Source organism: Mauremys reevesii, linkage group 21 (assembly GCF_016161935.1).
Source record: "Mauremys reevesii isolate NIE-2019 linkage group 21, ASM1616193v1, whole genome shotgun sequence".
Lineage (NCBI taxonomy): Eukaryota > Metazoa > Chordata > Testudines > Geoemydidae > Mauremys > Mauremys reevesii.
This window is the reverse complement of record NC_052643.1, coordinates 1,930,568-1,949,720: the sequence shown is the minus strand read 5'-3', so window position 1 is coordinate 1,949,720 and position 19,153 is coordinate 1,930,568. Positions and strand designations below refer to the sequence as shown.

The following is a 19,153-nucleotide window of genomic DNA, read 5'->3' as shown; positions in this document are numbered from 1 at the left end:
CTGACTGCACCAACACCTTCACATGCAGCCACGGGGTGGGATGTGCAGCTCCAGTCTGGGACAGTTTGTTAGACACCAACAGGCACTTTGAAATAGTTTCATCCCTGCTTCAGGGTCTGTACCATCCCATGGCCTTTCCCCACTTCCCCGTCCCGCCCAGCCGGGTGGTTACGTACTGGTGCATGGCATATCCAGGGGGTCGGAGTCTGCCCGGTAATATCCATTTCGGCACACACAGTTGGTGGCCCCTTCCGAAGTTGTCCTGCTGTTAATTGGGCAATGAACGCACCCTTCGTCCCCTTGGCTGGCCTTGAACGTCCCCGATGGGCAGCCTGGAAAAGAAGTGAGAACAACAACATTTGGAGAGAGGAAAGCCCAGTGGGGTGGGGAGACAGGCAGGGAGCGGGCTGCCTGGGTTCTACGGAGCTGCTGGACAACATTCAGGGGATTTCAGGGTCCAAAGCCAAAATCTGACAAATTAAAACAAAGAAACAAGCAGGAGAAATAGCAGCTGGTTTGAACGTTTCCAGGAACCGGGCACGGCTGCTCTGTCAGACCGTGAAGACAAAGCGACTGCTAGCCAGACAGACGTCCCTACCTACGATTACAGGACGAGCTCCCAGTTACTCGACAGTATGGTTAGGACTTTAAAGAGGAGCTGACTCCATAACTCCATCTCCTTGGTTCTGCCCATTATGTCATTGTTGATGCCTGGATGTTGCAGTTATGTTCCGTGACAGCCCCCCGCTGACACCTGAACCTGCAGATCCCTAGGCAAGAGTTCTCCCACTGGAGCTAAAGGAGATGCACTAGGAGTGGTGACGGCCTTGGGGGTCTCCAGCCCCCAGTGGGAGGAGCGTTACAATGGTGGCTGGGAATGCATGGCGGGCTGAAGGTTGAGACCGGGATGTGAATTATGGCAAATAATAGTTGTGATGGAAATCAAGAAATTACTGCCAAATATCTTATCCAACAAAAAGCCCTCGTAGGTCATGGAATCCCACTGGTTGATTCCTGCACCCCGGCATCAGACTCCTAAGTGTAGACTGTAGTGGTCCCTCTGTATTGCTTTGCGTGTCCATTGCTGATTTTGTGCTGTTAACTTGTTTTGTAGCGAAGGGGATGGCAGACGCTGTCTGCAGTGAAATACAAGAAATAAAAACAATTCCCATTTCACTTTATCAGAACAAATTCTTGAAATCAGTGATTTCTACAGAACATCTCCTTCCGCTCTGTCAAGGGTCAGAAGGATGAGAAAAAACAGCCCAAGAAGGAGGTTACTACCTGGGACTTGTCAGAAATTTTCTGTCAAAACATTATTTCTGTGGAAAATTAGGATTTCCACTAAACAAAAGGTTTTGTGAAAGGTTTCTGCTTTCCTCAAAAAAATTCCATTTTCATCAGCAAACCAACCCGCCAAAAAACGTTTGGGTTTCAACGGTTTTCAATGAAAAATTTTCCGTTTTCATTTTTTTTTTTACAAAAAGTTTTCCACAGAAAACCACCCCTTTTCCAATGACCTCTGTTACCAACCCCCTTCTCTCCACTTGGCTGAACATCTCCAGTGAGAAGTGGGCTTCTCTTTCCAGGCCCTTGGATCTTCACACACACCCCCAAACCCCGTAGTGCGGCTCCACTGCTGACCCAACTTCCAGCACACATCTGATTGCAAACCCATCACTGAGGGCTGAAGCTGTGGGGAGCGAGGAAGGCCGAGCAGCAATCAGTATAATGGAGGAGCAATGCCGGCTCCAGTTTCTGTGTTTAGCCCCATTTGAAGCTGCAATCAACACGCAGTTTGATCAGTTTGAAATTCCAGGGCCAGGGTAGTTTCCAGTGGTGGAAACAGGCCCCTTCCCCTGCAGACAGTATCCAAAGGGCAGTATCCACAGGAGACCCAGGCCACTGACTGAGCCTGCTGAAATCTAGTCCAGCTCCAAGAGCTCAAAGTGAAAACATTCCTGGAGGTTGGGTCTGGCTCCGTGGAGAAGGCAAAGGGCCCGTTCCGAGTCCTGGCTGGCTCCCAGCTGCACAGAGCCAGCTCTCCCACCCCCAAATGCCCTGGTACTTAGGGGAGGAGCATCGGCTGTGATGAGGAACCCCCAACTCCCTTGTAATGATTCGAGCAAGGAGCAGGTGAGCCAAGAAACCGAGAGGCAGCAGAGAACAGAGAGAATCATAGAATCATAGAATCTCAGGGTTGGAAGGGACCTCGGGAGGTCATCTAGTCCAACCCCCTGCTCAAAGCAGGACCAAACCCAACTAAATCATCCCAGCCAGGGCTTTGTCAAGCCTGACCTTAAAAACCTCTAAGGAAGGAGATTCCACCACCTCCCTAGGTAACCCATTCCAGTGCTTCACCACCCTCCTAGTGAAATAGTTTTTCCTAATATCCAACCTAAACCTCCCCCTCTGCAACTTGAGACCATTACTCCTTGTTCTGTCATCTTCTACCACTGAGAACAGTCTAGATCCATCCTCTTTGGAACCCCCTTTCAGGTAGTTGAAAGCAGCTATCAAATCCCCCCTCATTCTTCTCTTCTGTAGGCTAAACAATCTCAGTTCCCTCAGCCTCTCCTCATAAGTAATGTGCTCCAGCCCCCTAATCATTTTTGTTGCCCTCCGCTGGACTCTCTCCAATTTATCCACATCCTTCTTGTAGTGTGGGGCCCAAAACTGGACACAGTACTCCAAATGAGGCCTCACCAGTGCTGAATAGAGGGGAAAGATCACGTCCCTCAATCTGCTGGAAATGCCCCTACTTAAACAACCCAAAATGCCATTAGCCTTCTTGGCAACAAGGGCACACTGTTGACTCATATTCAGCTTTTCGTCCACCGTAACCCCTAGGGGTGGGCAGTATCCTGTGGGCAGGTCTCACCTTATCTATCACAACACTGGAGCAACACATCTTGCCTCTGCCCCATCCCAGCTCCCTAGAAAGGGGGGAACCAAGGCTCTAAACTCAGCTTTGCTGCCTCAGGCTCTCCTGGGTTCTACTCCCAGGCTAGACCCTGCCTCACGGTGTGACCTTGGACAAGTCCCTGTCCCTCCCTGCCTCCGTTTCCCCAGCTGCACCATGAGCCCAGCACTCAGAGAAGCTGATGCTTGCAAAGCGCTATGCAAAAGCAACCTGGCCTGCCTGCAACACAGCTCCTGGGCTCTGACTCCTGGAAGAGAGGGAGCTGCCCCCTCCTCTGGTTGGCTGAGCTCAGAAATGGCCAGGCTGGCAACTCTGTCCTGCACCAGCTAACCCTGCTGGGCGACTCACAACCCCAGATGCCTTCCATCCCTCACTTGCTAAGCCTCTAAAGCTGGTAGCTCCACAGGCCATGCAGATCACACAGCTGAGTCATTTGCATCCTGCATGGAGTCCCAGGCCTCCCGTAATGTTGCTAATCTTCACGAACAAGTCGTCATTGACTGATTCCTGCATGTGCCTAGAGATGCGGCCTAGATGGGCAGCTCAGCGCATCACTGCCTCAAGGGGAGGGCAGCAAAGCCCGTCTCACTGGGGGTGGAGGGAGGATTAATTGTACCTGTTATGAAAGGGAGGCCAAAACCTGGGAGGTGCTGAGCCCCAGCAAGCCCCATGAGCCCCCGGGAGAGAGACTGGGCACCCTGGCTCCAGGGGGCAGGGGCTCCGCACCTATCAGCCTGTGACCCAACAGCTGCCCTGGTTAGTTTAAATGTGTCCCCATTCTGTGCCGGTTCCTGGGCACAATCCCCACAGGCAGCCACTGCAGCAGCTACGGAAACTCACCTCCCATCGCTGCAGCTCTGCTCCTCCAGATCCCCTAGCCCAGGACCTGAGGCCTGCAAGGATGAGATCTCTGTGCCCCTTTCCACCTCAGCACTATCCTATCTGGGTGGGGACGGGGAAAGCTGCCCCCCTCCCTTCAGTCTCCCCCTTCTCTCATCGTCATGGGGTGAGGAAGGGGCACTATGGGTAGCCAGCACAGCCAGCACTGCTTGGGCCTTGCCGTGGGAATGAAGAGGGGGCACAGAGGCTGCAGACCCCAGCGTAAGTCCTGAGTGTGAGGGATGGAGACCGGCCATCCCAAGCCCCCTGTGCTAAGCAGGGGCTGTGGTGGTGGGAGGCAGATGAGGATGTTCCTGTGAGAAGCTCCCTCAGGGACGGGGCTCGGCGGGGGCAAAGATTGTGACTAGACACCAGGATGGAGTGGGGGGAAAGCGAACAGTTGTAGCACTGAGCGCTCCAAAGGCAGAACCGATTTATTTCTAAAAACATCTGTTAGCCAGGGAAAGGGGGAGAAATTACCCTGCCGGGAGGGGCTCTGACCTGCCTGTTGAGGCAGCAATAGCTCACAGCCTTCGGAGCACTAACTCCAGTGCCAAGCCGAGGCTAGTCAGCGGGGCCCGCTCCTTTCGCCCCCCATTGCAGTGCGTGGCAGAGGCGGGATGCACGGGGTGGCACTGAACGGTGGCTGTTGCTGACAGGGCCTGCTCTGCTGACACAGGCATGGCCAGGGCCCAGTTCTCAGCGCTCCCTCCTCGGCCGGGAGCAAAGCAGAGCCAGTGGGGGACAAGGGGAGGGGGCTGCAGGCCTGGCAGCCTCAGGCCTCTGAGAATACACTCGTCTTCCGACTGTCCCGCTCCTCTCCTGCCGACCCCACTGTGCACGCGCTGGCCCACAGGGGGCAGGCAGGCTTCATGAGCTCCAGTGCCTGCTCCGGCCACATGCAGGGAGACCCGCTGGGGGCGGCCCCACCCTGGGGGCACGGTAAATAAACAGGCGCCGGGACTCCAGGGAGAATCCTTCCAAGGATTTATTGACTCCTTTAGCACCAGCCTAGGAAGCACCTCTCTAGGGGCTGCCGGCCGATCGCTTTCCTTCCTGGCTAGGGGAGAGCAGAGCTGCTTGGGAAGGGAGCTTCCTGCTCAGGGTTCAGCGGGGGCTTCTGCCAGGCCCTAGCAGTCTCCCTTCCCTTGGCAGTGGAGAACTCTGGGCTGTTCACACAGCCCGGCCTGGACAGAGCTGGGTGGAAATCATGGTTCTGCAGCTTCTTCCTCCTGCCACCGGCCCTATAGCTTCCCTGGCACCCGCTCCCTCCTCTCCTGGGGCATCTCCTGCCCCAAGGCTGCTGTTGGAACAGCCTGGCTGGTGCGTGTGGTTTGCTGGTTGGACTCACAGGAGACAGAGATCAGAAATGCTTTGTTAGATCCCCTCTAGGAGAGGCCACAGCCAGCATCATCCCTGCTGTCTATACCCCAGCCGTGGGGCTGCCCCATCCCCTGCCCTCTATACCCCAGCCATGGGACCGCCCAGTCCCCTGCCGTCTACACCTCAGCCGTGGGGCTGTCCCCTGCCGTCTATACTCCAGACATGGGGCTGTTCTGCCCCCTGCCATCTATACCTCAGCAGTGGGGCTGCCCTGTCTCCTGCCGTCTATACCCCACTGATGGGGCTGTCCCCTGCTCTCTATACCCCAGCCGTGGGGCCGCCCCGCTCCCTGCCGTCCACACTCTGTGGGTGGGTTGGGCTGTTCCCTGCAGCACAGGCCGCATAGGTCCAGCTCTTTTTCCACCCAGTCCTTGGGAGCTGATGCCTGTTCTCAGGCCCAGCACCAGGCAATGATTATCTAGGGCCACAAATTATTTTCAGAAAGTGCCCAACGTGTACCAAGCTAGCTCGTGTTAAACAGTGGAACAGCGGCAGATTGGAGAGTCGTCATCCACTATAGAACTGATAAATCACAGCAGCCCAATTTTACTGTTTAAAGCTGTTAAAATCCAAGATTTTGCAGAGGCTTAATGGGCCCCTGGCAGGTTGGTTGTTTTTAAATAGCAACATCTAGGGGCCCCAGCATCCCCCCCCCCAGAACCTGTCCTGCCTGCTTCCTGCACAGCCCCTGTCTCCTGAGCCAGGGCAAGGGGCTGGTGTGTGCGCCCTGGGCCAATGCGCCAGGCTCAGAGGGAACCCAGGCACCTGCCACCTGCTTCCAGCCCCTTCCACTTGAGTGGCAGAGCCTTTGAGTTGCAGCCTCTGATCTCCAGGAGGGCCTGGCCATGTTGGTTCAAACCAGCCCCTTGAGTTAATCCAGTGAGCTGCACAGAGACTGAGGGAAGCCTTGAGAGTGTCTCTTGAAAACCGCTCAAGCACAGGCCTCTGGAGCTCCCCTCCCTGCCCCCCTCCTCGCAGATCACTTCTGCAAACAACTCATGTCAAGCAGCTCTCCCGGGGAGAAAAGCTTCCAAAATGGCAGCCCTCGCCCCGCATTCATGGCTCTGAGGAAGGGCTGTTTGCCTGCCTTTGTTTCTCCAGACAGGCCCTTTGCTGCACAAGAGAGGCTGTTCTCACTGTCTGACACAAAGCAGCCAGCCCCGGCTCTGTCAATTAAGTTTAACAGAGAACCTTTAATATCCTCCAGCCTTATCTTTCAGCTGCCCTCCTCACCTCCTAGGGAGGGGGAAGGGCAGAGGGCCACTGCAGCCTGATCCTGCCAGTGCCCAGCACCTGGCAATGCCATTGACTAGGAGGCTCCACGCTGGGCAGGACCAGCACCCGTAGGGTGCAGAGACTGGGAATTAAATCAGGATCAGCCCTCCCTTGCCTCACTGTCTTTCAGCGCCTCGCATGCGCCATGGAACGCTCCCATTGTCTCTCTCCCTTGTCTCCTGCGCTCACTCTCGCCTCGTGCTTTCCTGCTGAAAGCTAATCCCCGGAGCTGCACTGGGGACGCTCGACTCCTCGCCTATGTGAATTCCTAATTACAACAGGCACCTCAGCGCCGCTCCCTGCACCCTCATTTCTTAGCAGATGAATGCCCTTAACCAGCAGGAGAGGCTGTGGCTGGGAACCGTGATGTGCCTCATCATAGGATCATAAGCGGATAGGAATGGCCAGGCTGGTGCCGAGCTCGGCCCATCCAGCTCAGTCTCCCGTCACCAACACTGCATGGAGGCTGCTGCCCTAGAGAACGGGGCAAATCCAGCTTGCCTCCTGACCCCGAGAATTAGAGGCTGGCTCATGCAGCAGGGTTTCCCGCTTTCCAAAACCTGTCGTTATTGTTAGCATTTACTGTTATAACTGCAAATTCCTGTAATCTGCACAAGTGCCTAATGCGGGTTTGAATCCTGCTAAACTCTGGGCCTCAGTGACATCTGGTGGCAATGAGCTCCACCAGGCAATTGTGCTGTGTGAAACGTATTCCCTCTGACCAGGTCCGAATTTGCCACCTTTCCATTTCATTGCATGTCCCCTAGTTCTCATGCTACAGGACAGGGAAAATATAAATTCCTGATGACCCTTCTCTAGACCAGACATCATTTTCTATTCTTTTATCAGATCAGCTCTTACTACCTCTAAAATAACAATCCAAACCTTTTCCATTTCTCTTCACATGGGAGTTTCTCCAGGCCCTCATCACTCATCTCAGCAATCCTCTCTAATTCTGCTGTACAGAGTGACTAGGACTGAGCACAGCATTCCAGCGAGGCATATTCCAGCACTGACATCATTCTCTATATTAGCCTCCATTTTATTCCTTGTGCTTCCTAACGTCTTGTTGCTCTTTTGCCAACAGCTGCCTATTGAGCAGAGCTCTCCATGGAGCTGCCCGCAATTGCGCCCAGGTCATTTCCCTGAGCTAATCCAGTTCATTCAGAACCCAGAGAGCTGTAGGAATTCCCATTGTTCCCTCCGGTGTGCACTTACCAACCCTGACCTTCTGTGCCATAGTGCTGCCCCTTCCCCTAGCTCGGTTAGGTCCCTCTAGAGCTCCTCACAGGCTTCTCTGGACTTGCTTAACCTCAATAATTTTGTATCATCTGCACATTTTGCCTGCTCCTTCCTCACCCTTTTTTCAAGACCCTCACAGCCTGGCTGCTCAGTTTCTTTAGTAGCCTCTGGTGAGGGACTTTGACAAAGGCCTTTTGAAAGTCCATCCAGCTCTCCCGTAGCCATTACTGCACAGACACGTTTGCAGAGTTCTATCTGGCTGAGCCTTTTACTTGCTGCAAATACAAGTGATCCCATCTCCCTTGGAGGGCTGAGGGCTGGGAGTGGGGTCTCTGACTGGGATCTCCCACTCCCCCCGCTTGTGCAGGAGCAACACAGTCCAGAGCCTGTGTGGAGGTGGCCTGACACCCTTGCACCAAGAGCTCTGCAGTTCAATTGCCTCCATTAGCTGTGGCCTTGGCAATGCAAGAGAGCCATGTCCCAGTTCCCCAGCCACCTGGGGCCAAGGTGTGCACATCTGCCTATGCTGCCTGGATTGTCAGGATGCCCATTCGTGGCTGAGGAAGCCACATCCAGCAGTGGGCAGGCTGAGTCCTGCAGTCAGCTTAATTTCCCCTTTCACCATCCACATTCACATCCGGGGGAAGCTTGGCTCAGAAGCAGCATGGGGATCTTTGCAGGGATGGACCCCTACTACCCAGGTCAGGCGCAGATCTGAACGCTCCCAAGGCACCGGGTGCTGGGGAAGCCGGGGGAGCACTGAGCCCACCTCAAGAGCCCAGAGTGACATGTGACAACCATACGCCCACCCCCCAATCCATCTGCACTAGGGATGGCAGGTTTGTGAAGTTACATGGGGCAGTAACTTGGTCCTCCCAAGTCTATCCTTGCCAGCCTGGGTAATGTAAAGTGGTCAGGGTCCCTCCCGCCACTGCCCTGCCTCTGCATTGGACACCTGTTGTGAAATCCCAGGAGTCAGTGGGAGTTCTGCCATTCACTTCCTCGCGGTCAGGATTTCACCCCAGCACAGGTGCCTACCTGGCAGTATCCCCAAGGTATTCTATATGCAGACACACCTGTGGCACATATAGAACATCTGGAGAATGGCATCTCTCACAAGAATATACTGCCTCTATCTGCACCTGTGCATCTCCAAGTGGTACTGTCCTGCATTCCCTCTCTCAGGGCTGCCTGGAACTGGCAGGAGGGTGGCAGACAAGTGACAGAGCCAGGGCTTTCAGCTGTCACTGAAGGTTGGCCAGGAGTGTTGTGGGACTGTACTGAGGGAACCGACTGGATGGTTGTGGCTGTAACACCACTGGCTTCCATCAACACTACCATCAACATGAGTCCCATGGAACTGGTGGGTGTGAGGGTACTGCCAGGTGCTGGTGGGAGAGGGATAGCTCAGTGGTTTGAGCATTGGCCTGCTAAACCAATCCTTGAGGGGGCCACTTAGGAATTTGGGGCAAAAATTAGTCCTGCTAATGAAGGCAGGGGGCTGGACTCAATGACCTTTCAAGGTCCCTTCCAGTTCTAGGAGATTGGTATATCTCCAATTATTCTTTCTTGGTGCAACTGGGAGCACTTGGAAATCTTTGAGTGTGCACACATGTGCACCAGGCCACGCATGTGCCTGAGCCAGTCCTGAGAAGACCAGCGTTCTCCAGGGTCAGCAGGGCCACAGTGAGCTGATGGGTGACAGCCCTTCGCTCTAACCACTAAACCACACACTCGCCACCCTTCCTGAGAGAGGCTGAGTGAGTCGTTCCTGCCTGTTTCCACCCATTCCTCCAGTTTCCTCCCCAGTAAGCAAGCCCAGAACTTTTTAATTACTAGCCTGCAGCACTACCTTGTGCATAAGCGACGCCAGGAATCCCACTGCTAGGTGCTGTCCCTGCCAGCCGCACTGACAGCAGTGCATGGACATGCTGAGAGGAAACCAAGGTTAAACAAGATTAAGTGAAGGGAAATGTGGAGATCAACTGGCTTCTTTAATGTGGATTAAAGAGCTGCCATTAAAAGAGGGGAAATCCACAATGCACATACTCCCAGTTTAACTCCATGATTCTCCACAGGACAGAAACAGAAGCTGATCCAACAGGACACTGAAGAGCATCCTGCAGTTTGCTAATAGGAGTTTTAACAGGATCCCTCGATTTATGCTCCTTTGCTGCTGTTCATAATATTACCCCTTTTTGACCGGACCAGCGAGTCAAAGTTCAGGGCCCTGGGGATGTTCCACTTGGGATGCAGAAATTGACGCAGTCTGGTATTTTCTTTGATGCAGTCTTGTTTATTTACAAGGAATGTACAAAGTCCTGTGTCTCCAAACACACACACACGGAACCAAGAACAAAAGAGCCCTAGAGATCTCCAGCCAACACCAGACCCAAATACTCTCCCCTCTGGCTTTTCCCAGGGTCGCCCTGCGATTTCAGTGTCTTGGCTTTCACGCACGCACACACCTGCCCAAAACAATGCTCAGCTCCTGGGCAGGTTCATACATTGCTTATGCTTCCAGATATGTTAACTGAAGGGTGAGTTCACACCTATCAATCTCAGTGGGGTTTTCACTCAACCCCTAACAGCCCTTCACCCGGCTCATAACAATAATAATAATACTTGGCACTTCCACAGCACCTTTCATCTCAGGATCTCAAAACCTTAATGAACCAAGACTAGCACAACTCCCCGCCAGGCAGGTGTTTCTGCTCCAGTGATGTGGGTAGAGGAACTGAGGTGCAAAGGGGGCACGTGCCTTGCCCAATGCTAGTCTGTGATTAGCTGTAAGAACAGGCCTCCCCTCCAAAGCTGCCACTCCCGGACTCAGTTACTACCTCTGCAAAGTTTCTGATACAAGCTGTTTACTTTCCCAATAGGTTTCCAGATGTCCCGTGCTCTGTTTCAGGTCTATCCATTTCATATGTACGTAGCTAACAGCATGCACTGTTTAGCTCCTGGTTGGTATCACAGGCCAGGTCCTGATTGCTCTGCAAAACATTTGTCGGAACACGGGTCACTGCACAGATGGGATGAGGCACGTAACGCACAGCTGGGTGATCAGAACGGTAGGCATTAGCGCTAACAGGGTTCCGCTAGTACGCCCCATCTAGTCCTTCCCCTCCAGTGGCCAGGGCAGGAGTGCTGTCTGCTGTTTATGTTCACTCCAGCGGTGCTGGCCTCACCCCTGGCTCATGACCTCTGGTGCGATCCTGAAATGGAATATTTATGTAAAATGCAGACTTGGTATTTACTGGGCATGGCAGGCTTGGGGGTGACATCACTGAGACCCATTCAGAACCCGCTCCCCCCACCCCCATTTGATCACAATGTGCATGTCCCTGTAGAATTGCCTGTCATGGCTCTCACAGGGTGACCAGACGTCCCGATAAAATTGGGACTGTCCCGATTTTGAGGAGTTTGTCCCGCGTCCTGACCGAAGTACGGTTGGGACACTATTTGTCCCGATATTTTGTTTCGGGAGGTTTTTTTTTGTTTGTTTTGTTTTTTTATTTTTTACACTCACCCGTCTGAGTCTTTGGCGGCGAGTCCTTCAGTTGCTGATGGTGTTCGGTGGCATTTTGGCGGCAGGTGCTTCTGTCTTTGGCGGCAAGGTTTATTACCTGTTGCCAAAACGCTGCCGAAGACCGTCAGCGACTGAAGGACCCTCCACCAAATTGCCGCCGAAGACCCGGACGGGTGAGTGTAACAATTAAAACAGCGCCCCCTCCCCGTGGTGGTCTCGATATTTTCCACTTAGCATCTGGTCACCCTAGGCTTGCAAGCCTTAACCCTGGGCTGTGATCCCTTTCCCACGCCCAGCTCTCCTGCTCTGCTGGGCTCACAAGGTCATTGCTCTGCAAACATGGCTCAGAAGTTCAAGCATCTGGCGAGACTGCTTCCCTTGTGGGAAAGGCACACCTGTGAGTGCCCATCCCCCCGCCAATGCAGCCAGCACGGAGGGCAGTGCACAGCCACTCCAGGGGAGGGGATCAGAAGGTCAGTAGGAAACATGCCTGGAATTCTCTCGCAGCTCAGCAAGCCCAGTTAAACCAACACGGCTGCCTACGGGACTCCCCCTGCCAGCCCGTACAGAGAAACAACAGGCTTTCTGCCCAAGCCCCAGCTCTGAGTACACAGGGACGCGGAACTGCTCCCATATTTCACACAAGACACATGCTGACCGGATCTGAGGCTCCTACTGAAAACTACTGCTGAGCAAATGGAATGGGGGTTGCCTGGTCAGCCCACGGGCCAAGATGTCCCCCACGTCAAACTGAGGCCTTAAGTTGCCATAAGTTACGTCACTCCCAGCCCCCCACCCCGGTGACGAAACTTACATCGACTTAACGCAGTGTCTACACTGCACTGTCGGCAGGAGCGCGCTCCCCCAGCGACAGAGCTTCTGCCTCTCGTTGAGGCGGAGTAATAACATCGATGGGAGAGTGCTCTCCCGCCGACAAAGCATGTCCTCGCCAGACCTGCTAAAGCAACGCGGCTGCACAGATCGCAGAGATAGTGAAGACGAGCCCTGAGACTCTCCATTATCACAACCATCCCATAATGTGGGTGCCCTATGTATTCGGCAGGAGGCACTACGCAGTCTCCGGATGAAGGCGGAGGGCTGCATGACCTGTCTCAGCCAATGGCACCACACTAACCACGTGTTAGCCAGCTGAAATACCCACAAAAGGCCAAATCCTCAAGTGATGTAACTGGCACCACTCCCTGGAGCTGTGCCCACTTACGCCATCGCCCCGTCCCGAGTGGAGCTGTGCCCGCTTACGCCATCGCCCCGTCCCGAGTGGAGCTGTGCCCGCTTACGCCATCGCCCCGTCCCGAGTGGAGCTGTGCCCGCTTACGCCATCGCCCCGTCCCGAGTGGAGCTGTGCCCGCTTACGCCATCGCCCCGTCCCGAGTGGAGCTGTGCCCGCTTACATCCCCTAAATCTCACACCATAACTTACTAGCAAATGCATCAATCGAGCACGTTCATTTCTTCAGTCTCGCAAGATAGAGGATGGCCTCATCTGTTCCCCAGTTACTGGCTACAAAAGTTTTACTTTCTGTGTCCAATAGATTCCTTACAATATAAGGAATGGTGGGTTGGATTTTTTTTGGGGGGGGGGGAGGGGAAGTGTACTTCAAAAAAGATTTAAAAGGGCAAATAGCATCTTGGTTTTAAGTTTTTAAAAGGACTGAGAAGCCAAGAGCTGACATTCTTACAGGGTGGGTTATTTGGACAGTAAGTGCTCTGTGTCCAACTGGCCTCCAGAAGAATTTAGGACTTTCATATTTTGTTTCTTTGTTTGGTCTTGTTTAAATGTTTCCCGAAGCTCCGCTCCTAAAAGCTGAATCTCTTTGGGCTGGGATGTTAACCATTAAGGAAATGACTCCCAACCTTTTAACGTACTGAAAAGAAGGCAAGCAAGCCAGTGGTGACATCAAAGTTGGATTGATGGAAAGCCCCTAATCCCATAAACCCTTCTTGCTTTAATTGGTGTTAAAACAAAGATAATCTTATCTCAGCTCTTATAAAAGAGGGGATAGGATGGACTCTCTAAAAGCCCCTCTAAAAGCCCTCATAAAATTGGCAAACATTCCATGTCCAGAGCCCTGAGGAACCAGCTTTAATCCTGAAGGAAACATAAAACTATAAAAGGAGCTTTCCTGAAACAGAGCCCTTCAAAACCGCCTGCCCCTCTTCCTGCTTCCCATCCCGGTCTTGGAAAGGGAGAGACAGAAGGACAGACAAAGGGGGAGACAGACAGGGACAGGCACTGCCTTCTTTGCTTTTACCTGGGGGTAACTCACACATGTGAGCTATCCTGAGGTCTGAGCACAGGGAGGCCCAGGCCTGCACCCCTGCAGGGTTTCCCTCAGAGTGAAACGAAAGGGCCGGGATCCCACGGTGGTTTTAACCAGGTGAAAACACCCCTTCCTTAGAAGTGAAGATAAGGCCTCAGGCAGGGTTCGATACATAGGTCTGACTGAGGGCAGAGCGTGGTCCAGCACACCGCTGCGAGATGGGGAAGAGACAGGCTGACACCCAAACCAAAACGGAGTATGCTGCCGATCAGATACACAGACATTGAAATGGTGTCAGCAGAATCAGCATCAGGATCTACAGCCCCACTGCTCACTGGGCTAAGCACCTGCAGCTCCCAGTGCCTTAAACTGGATTTGTGGGTGCTCAGCTGCCTGACATCTGTCTGTCAGTCAGGCAGCCGGCCCACGCTCCCTGTCCCAGTGGGGTCCAATCACATCCCGACAGGATGGTACACACGGCACGGGGAGGATGGTTCCCACGGGCAGATGGGCTGATGTGAGGTTTGCAGGTTGGTCTGAAGGAGCTGAGGTTCCTTCCCTCCTGATGCCCTCCAGGAGCAAGTGCCAGGTTTGCTGGCCAGTCCCCCAGGAAGTTCTGTCGCTTGGCCACACGGGTCACACGCTGGAGGCTGGCAGTGCCACTGTCCCAGTGCAACGTGGCTGCTGTGGGAGCACGTCATCTGGACATTGCTCAAATTTTAGTGTCCACTGACTCCACACAGATAGGACAAAGGCTTCTCCACTGTTGAGGGCTTCAGAGGCAGATGAGCAGATGCTCATGACTCTCCAGGTGTGGCATCCTAGAAGTGTGGGGGAGGAACAGGCGCCCGAACCGTGGCCTCGCCCCCACATCACCCCTTCCCCCCGAAACCCCACCCATTCCCCCTGAGCCCCACCCTCGCACAGCCCCTTCTCCCGAGGTCCTGCCCCCCGCTCGCTCCTCTCCGCCCCCTCCCGCCGTTGCTTGCCCTAACGGCTGGTAGCAAGTGGGAGGCATAGTTCTCCCACTTTTAAAAGTGGGGTGCCCTGGCCCACCCTGTTCTGACACCCCTGCTGGAAAGGCTGAAGCTACCGCCTCACCATCCCACTGACCCCACCACTCTTCTGAGTCCTCCAACCAGTCCATGGTCAGCCACATCAAAGGCCGTGGAGAGGCCCAGCAACAGGTATATGCACATCTGGCCATGTCCAGGCAGGAGTCCATCCATCTGTGCTCCCAGTGTTAGCTTTGCTCCATGTCCTGTCCTACAGCCTGATGGGAAGGGGCCCAGGATACTGGCCATAGCTAAGTGGAGGTGCAGGCCCCCCCGGGTAAGCTCCCCAATTATCTTGCTCAGACAGGGAGGTTAGTACTGAGCCATTGCTGGGGAGGTGATTTGCAATGAGTGTGACCAGGCGATGGTATGGTTTTGGGTGGCACATAGATTTTCCCCTCAGAGGGGTGCTGAAGATCTGTTAGCAGGGCCTTGACCTCTGGCATTGGACAGGAAGGCATGGATCACAGCAGCAGGCGGAGACTCAGTTTCCGTGAAGAGCCATTCGGATTTCCTGCTGTGTGAAGGAGCTGAAATCAGAAAGGGAAGGTGTTGCAATGTGGTGCATGGTTCCTGCTGTCCTGAGAGGCAACTTGGATGCAGACAAGGAGGAAACAAATAGTTCTCGCAGTGGGAGGTGCTGGGCCCAGGAGCTGAGTAGAGATGTCAGGGGATGCTATGGTGGAGCCTGCTCTTCCCTCACCAGCGTCCAGGAAAGGAGTCCCACTGCCACTTGTGTTATCTTCCTTTCTGCTTCACCTGCACTGGGGTGTCAGGGAAGCAGGGAGATGTGAGGATGGGATACTTCAGTGCTAGAGGCTAAAGGCAGAACCACACCTGGGCTCTACCATGCACCATTCATAGCTGGACCAGATCTCAAGCTCCCCGGCAGTGAGGGTGGAGGCTTTGGCTTGGGCCGTCCCTACACAGAACTGTCGTCATTTTTCAGTACCAGGATGGAGAAGAAAGCAGAGCCCTCTGCCAAGGCCACTTGGAGACCCTGCTAGGAAATCTGCCCTGGGAAAAGGAGTGTGTTAACAAACATGGAAACCACTAAGCACCTGTGGGAAAGATTTAAAAACTTGCCAGCTGGTTACCAGCTAACTCCCTGTGAAAACAGCTTAACTCTTTGTCTGCACTGGGTGCTAAGCAGGGCTTACAGATGTCTTCATTCCAAGAGATAGTTATCACATTTTAAAACAGCACTCGGCTCCCAGTTCAGGAAGGGAAACCCAGAGGACAAGGGAGAACAACCTCACCCAGCCTGGAGAAAGCAACGTGAGGAGCCTGACTCACTGAGTGAATAACAACAGCAGATGGAAACCGCGACCCCACCTCTTCCAGCAAGAGAGGCAGGGAGAATTCCTCTCTGCTGAGGCCATGTTCATATTACAAACTGGTCAACACAAGTTATGTCAACGGACAGCAACCTAAGTTTGTATATCATGTGGGGTCGGCACTGTAAGTACTCCCCAGTGTCAAAGTAAAGTGCAGTGCACCACAAGTGAGTAAACCAGGGCACCACACGCTGCCATCAGGCACCAAATGCCTTTTTGGAAATGTTCATAATGTGTTGCGGGATAGAAGTGACTCACCCAGGGATCTCTGGGAGCTAGGGGCCAAGTTCCCAGCATGCAACTTTCTCCAGCCCATAATGCATCTATTTCACATAATTTTTGTTCCTTTTTAAAAAATCCCACAGATCAGTGTGGCACTTTTCTATCTCCACCATCTCTGACAGAAGCATGGTGCCTGCAGAGCTCTGTACTACTTTCATGAACACTGCAAATACAGGGGGACCTGTGGACCTGCAGGAAGTCCTGCAACAACAGGGAACATGAGGATTTCTTCAAGGGCAGTTTTCTGAGGGACACAGTAAAAAAAGAATTCAAGCTTGCTGGTGGCATTCACGGAGCAGTTGCAGACTGTGGAGCACTGCTTCTGGGCTCAAGAAATGAGCACACTGACTGGTTTCACACCCCTGAGAGACATAGCTCTCCCAATGTAAGTTCCCCCGTAGACCAGCCCCAAATCCTGTTTGCTTTGACTACTACTATGCATCCTACAGTCTTTGTTGTAAACTAATAAAGATCATTTGAGGCTCCAAACATAGAACTTTATTGAGTGAGAAAACCAATGCAGCTCAGTGTCTGTGAAGCTGTGGTTGTCCTTGCGGTCTGTCCCAGCGTGGAGTGGTAGGGGAAAGGATGCAGCCCATGATGCACGTGGAATGTTGTGGGGCGTAAGAAGCAGTGACCATGGAATTCTCAAACAACTGCAAAGGGCGGAGAGTGGGGGATTTCTAGACCGGTAGGTCAACCAGGGTCTTCAGCATTTGGGTTTGCTGCCTGAGAAGTCCCATTATGTCCCGGTGCATTTCCATCTCCTTGTCCTGCTGGGACTCCTGGGCCTTTTCCCTGTTTCCTTCTCCATACTGTTGGTCATGTTGGCCCTCCAGGCCCCTTTCTTTGTGGTTCAGGGCAGCACTGGCTTGCAGGATCTTTCAGAACATGTCCTTCCTCGTCCTTTTCTTTCTCCTGCTCAGCAGGGTCAGGTGTTCTGTGGCAGGGGCACTCCTCAAGGCCAACAAACCAGAAGCTGCTGGCAGAAACGAACAGGTGTTCCACTGGATTTGCAGTCACATGGAAAGGGAAAGAGAAGTTTCAAAACTCCCTTTCCTTATTGCCAGTAAGACACGCAGTGCCAACGAACAGCACCGCTCTTCAGCCCCAGCCATGGTGCGTATGGTCCACCAGGGGCAACGGGGGGGGAATGTTCTGTTGCATGAATCTATAAAGTATCAGTCCCTGTTCCATGGATAGGAGCATGGGGCAATGGCACTGAATACTGGCACAGTTTCCCCCAGGCAGAGGTGATTTCAGCTGATATCTCACTCCTGAAAGTCACAAAGGCACAGAGGACACAGCTGCTACTGGCATCCCAAAGCTGCCCAGGCCTGTATGCTGCTAGCCTGTTTACTGCAATAGTGCCAGTCAAACTCACTGCAGAGTGGCATAGGAAAGTGCCCTACCACAGATGAAGAAATAAGGCAGCCACCCCTAGAAAGCCTGGGAGGGGAATTGTCGAGTATCTCCATGAAAGGTTCCCCAAGATCTCTCAGGAGGATACAAGGGATACCTATGCACATAAACAGGACCTGGCTTGTGGCATGGCTGGAGCCCCCAGCTGCATCTCCCCATTCCTCCTCCTCATGTTCTTTCTCCTCTTCACTGTTTACAGCAGAAGTCTCTGGCTCTGGTTCCTTCAACATGTCCATGATGGTCTGCATGGCGCTGGTGGGGTCTCCGCCAAGCATAGCCTACATCTCATTGTAAAAGCAGCAGGTCTGTGGGTCAGCAGCAGATCTAGTGTTGGCTTCCCTGGCCTCGTGGTATGCCTGCCACAGTTCCTTTGCTTTCACACGGCACTGCTGCTGATCCCTGACATACCCCTTTGCCTGCATCCCCTGTGCAATCTGCTTGTTTCTGCGGTTGGCCCATGGTTGTGCCTGCCAGACTCTGCTCCCCACCAGCCCAGGAGATCCAATACCTCCTGTCTATTCCAGGCAGCAGCACGACTGCATGGAGCAGCATGGTCAGCTGGGCAGTCACACACAAGTTTGAGCTGCGAGGTGTGCTTGCCAAGGTGGGCAGTCAGGAAAAGATCTTTAAAAACATGCAGGACATTTTGAAGAGGGTTGTGGGGGTGGCTTCTGGTCTCCGTGACCCCTGGACAGTGGAGCTTACAATAGCGACCAGAGCTGTCACTGTCGCAGGGAATGGGGCATTTTGGGAGAGCTGCTGGAGGACTGGAATGGTCAACACTGATCATGCAGTGTCTACACTAGCACTGTGTCAACCTCAGTAGGCCAACCATGGCTCCATGCCCTTCGGGGAGGGGGTCTTGCTGTGTTGCTGTAATGGGGCGCTTATGTCGCCCAGAGACAAAGTTGGGTTGTAGACACGTGCACTGATAGGTCAACGCAAGACAACTTACATCAACCTGACTTTGTTATGTAGGCTGGGCCAGAGCCTTCCAGACAGGAAAGCCTGGCTGCCCACCAGAAGCCAGCCTGTAACAAAACATCCTGACAGAGTGTTGAGCTCTCCTAGCTCAGCACAGAGCCAGCACAGTGCGCGTTCCTCCTGGAACAGAGCAGAGATCTGCAGGCATGCTGCCCTCAGACAGCACAGCACCCTGTCCGAACACAGCGGAGAGCCAGCACCCAACGTGCAGCCCTACACAGCACAGGGTCCTGCATGTTGCTAAGGGACCAGCAGGGCTTCTGGTTTTCAGGATTTAATTTCCTTTTTTCAAGGTTTATTTTTAGCAATTTTTGAATATTATGTAGCTGTTCAAAATTGGGGGTCGGGGGGGGGCTTTCTTTTTGTATATACCATAATGAGGAATGTTGTAATGAGTAATCTCTTTGCAATGTTCTCTAGTACACTTTAATGTAGCACTAAGGAGCCTTTAGTGTGCAACAGCAGGGTCTGCATAGACCAACCCATGCACAACATGCCAGTGCACTTTAGAAATCACACCCCCAGAGTCCACATTGCTGCTCCGTGTAGACAAGCCCGCAC

General features: G+C 53.4%; 1 protein-coding gene across 8 annotated transcripts in view; it reads right to left on the bottom strand.

The window, feature by feature from the left end:
* Positions 1-19,153, bottom strand: part of EPHB2 (EPH receptor B2) — a 254,352-nt gene that overhangs the window by 87,237 nt on the left and 147,962 nt on the right. For all 8 annotated transcript variants that reach the window (XR_005590322.1, XM_039508880.1, XM_039508882.1 and 5 more), the window contains exon 4: positions 177-332. Coding sequence is in view for 7 of the 8 variants with exons in the window: in XM_039508880.1 (XP_039364814.1) it covers positions 177-332 (156 nt within the window). In the remaining variant the exon portion in view is untranslated. The remainder of the gene's footprint in view (positions 1-176; positions 333-19,153) is intronic.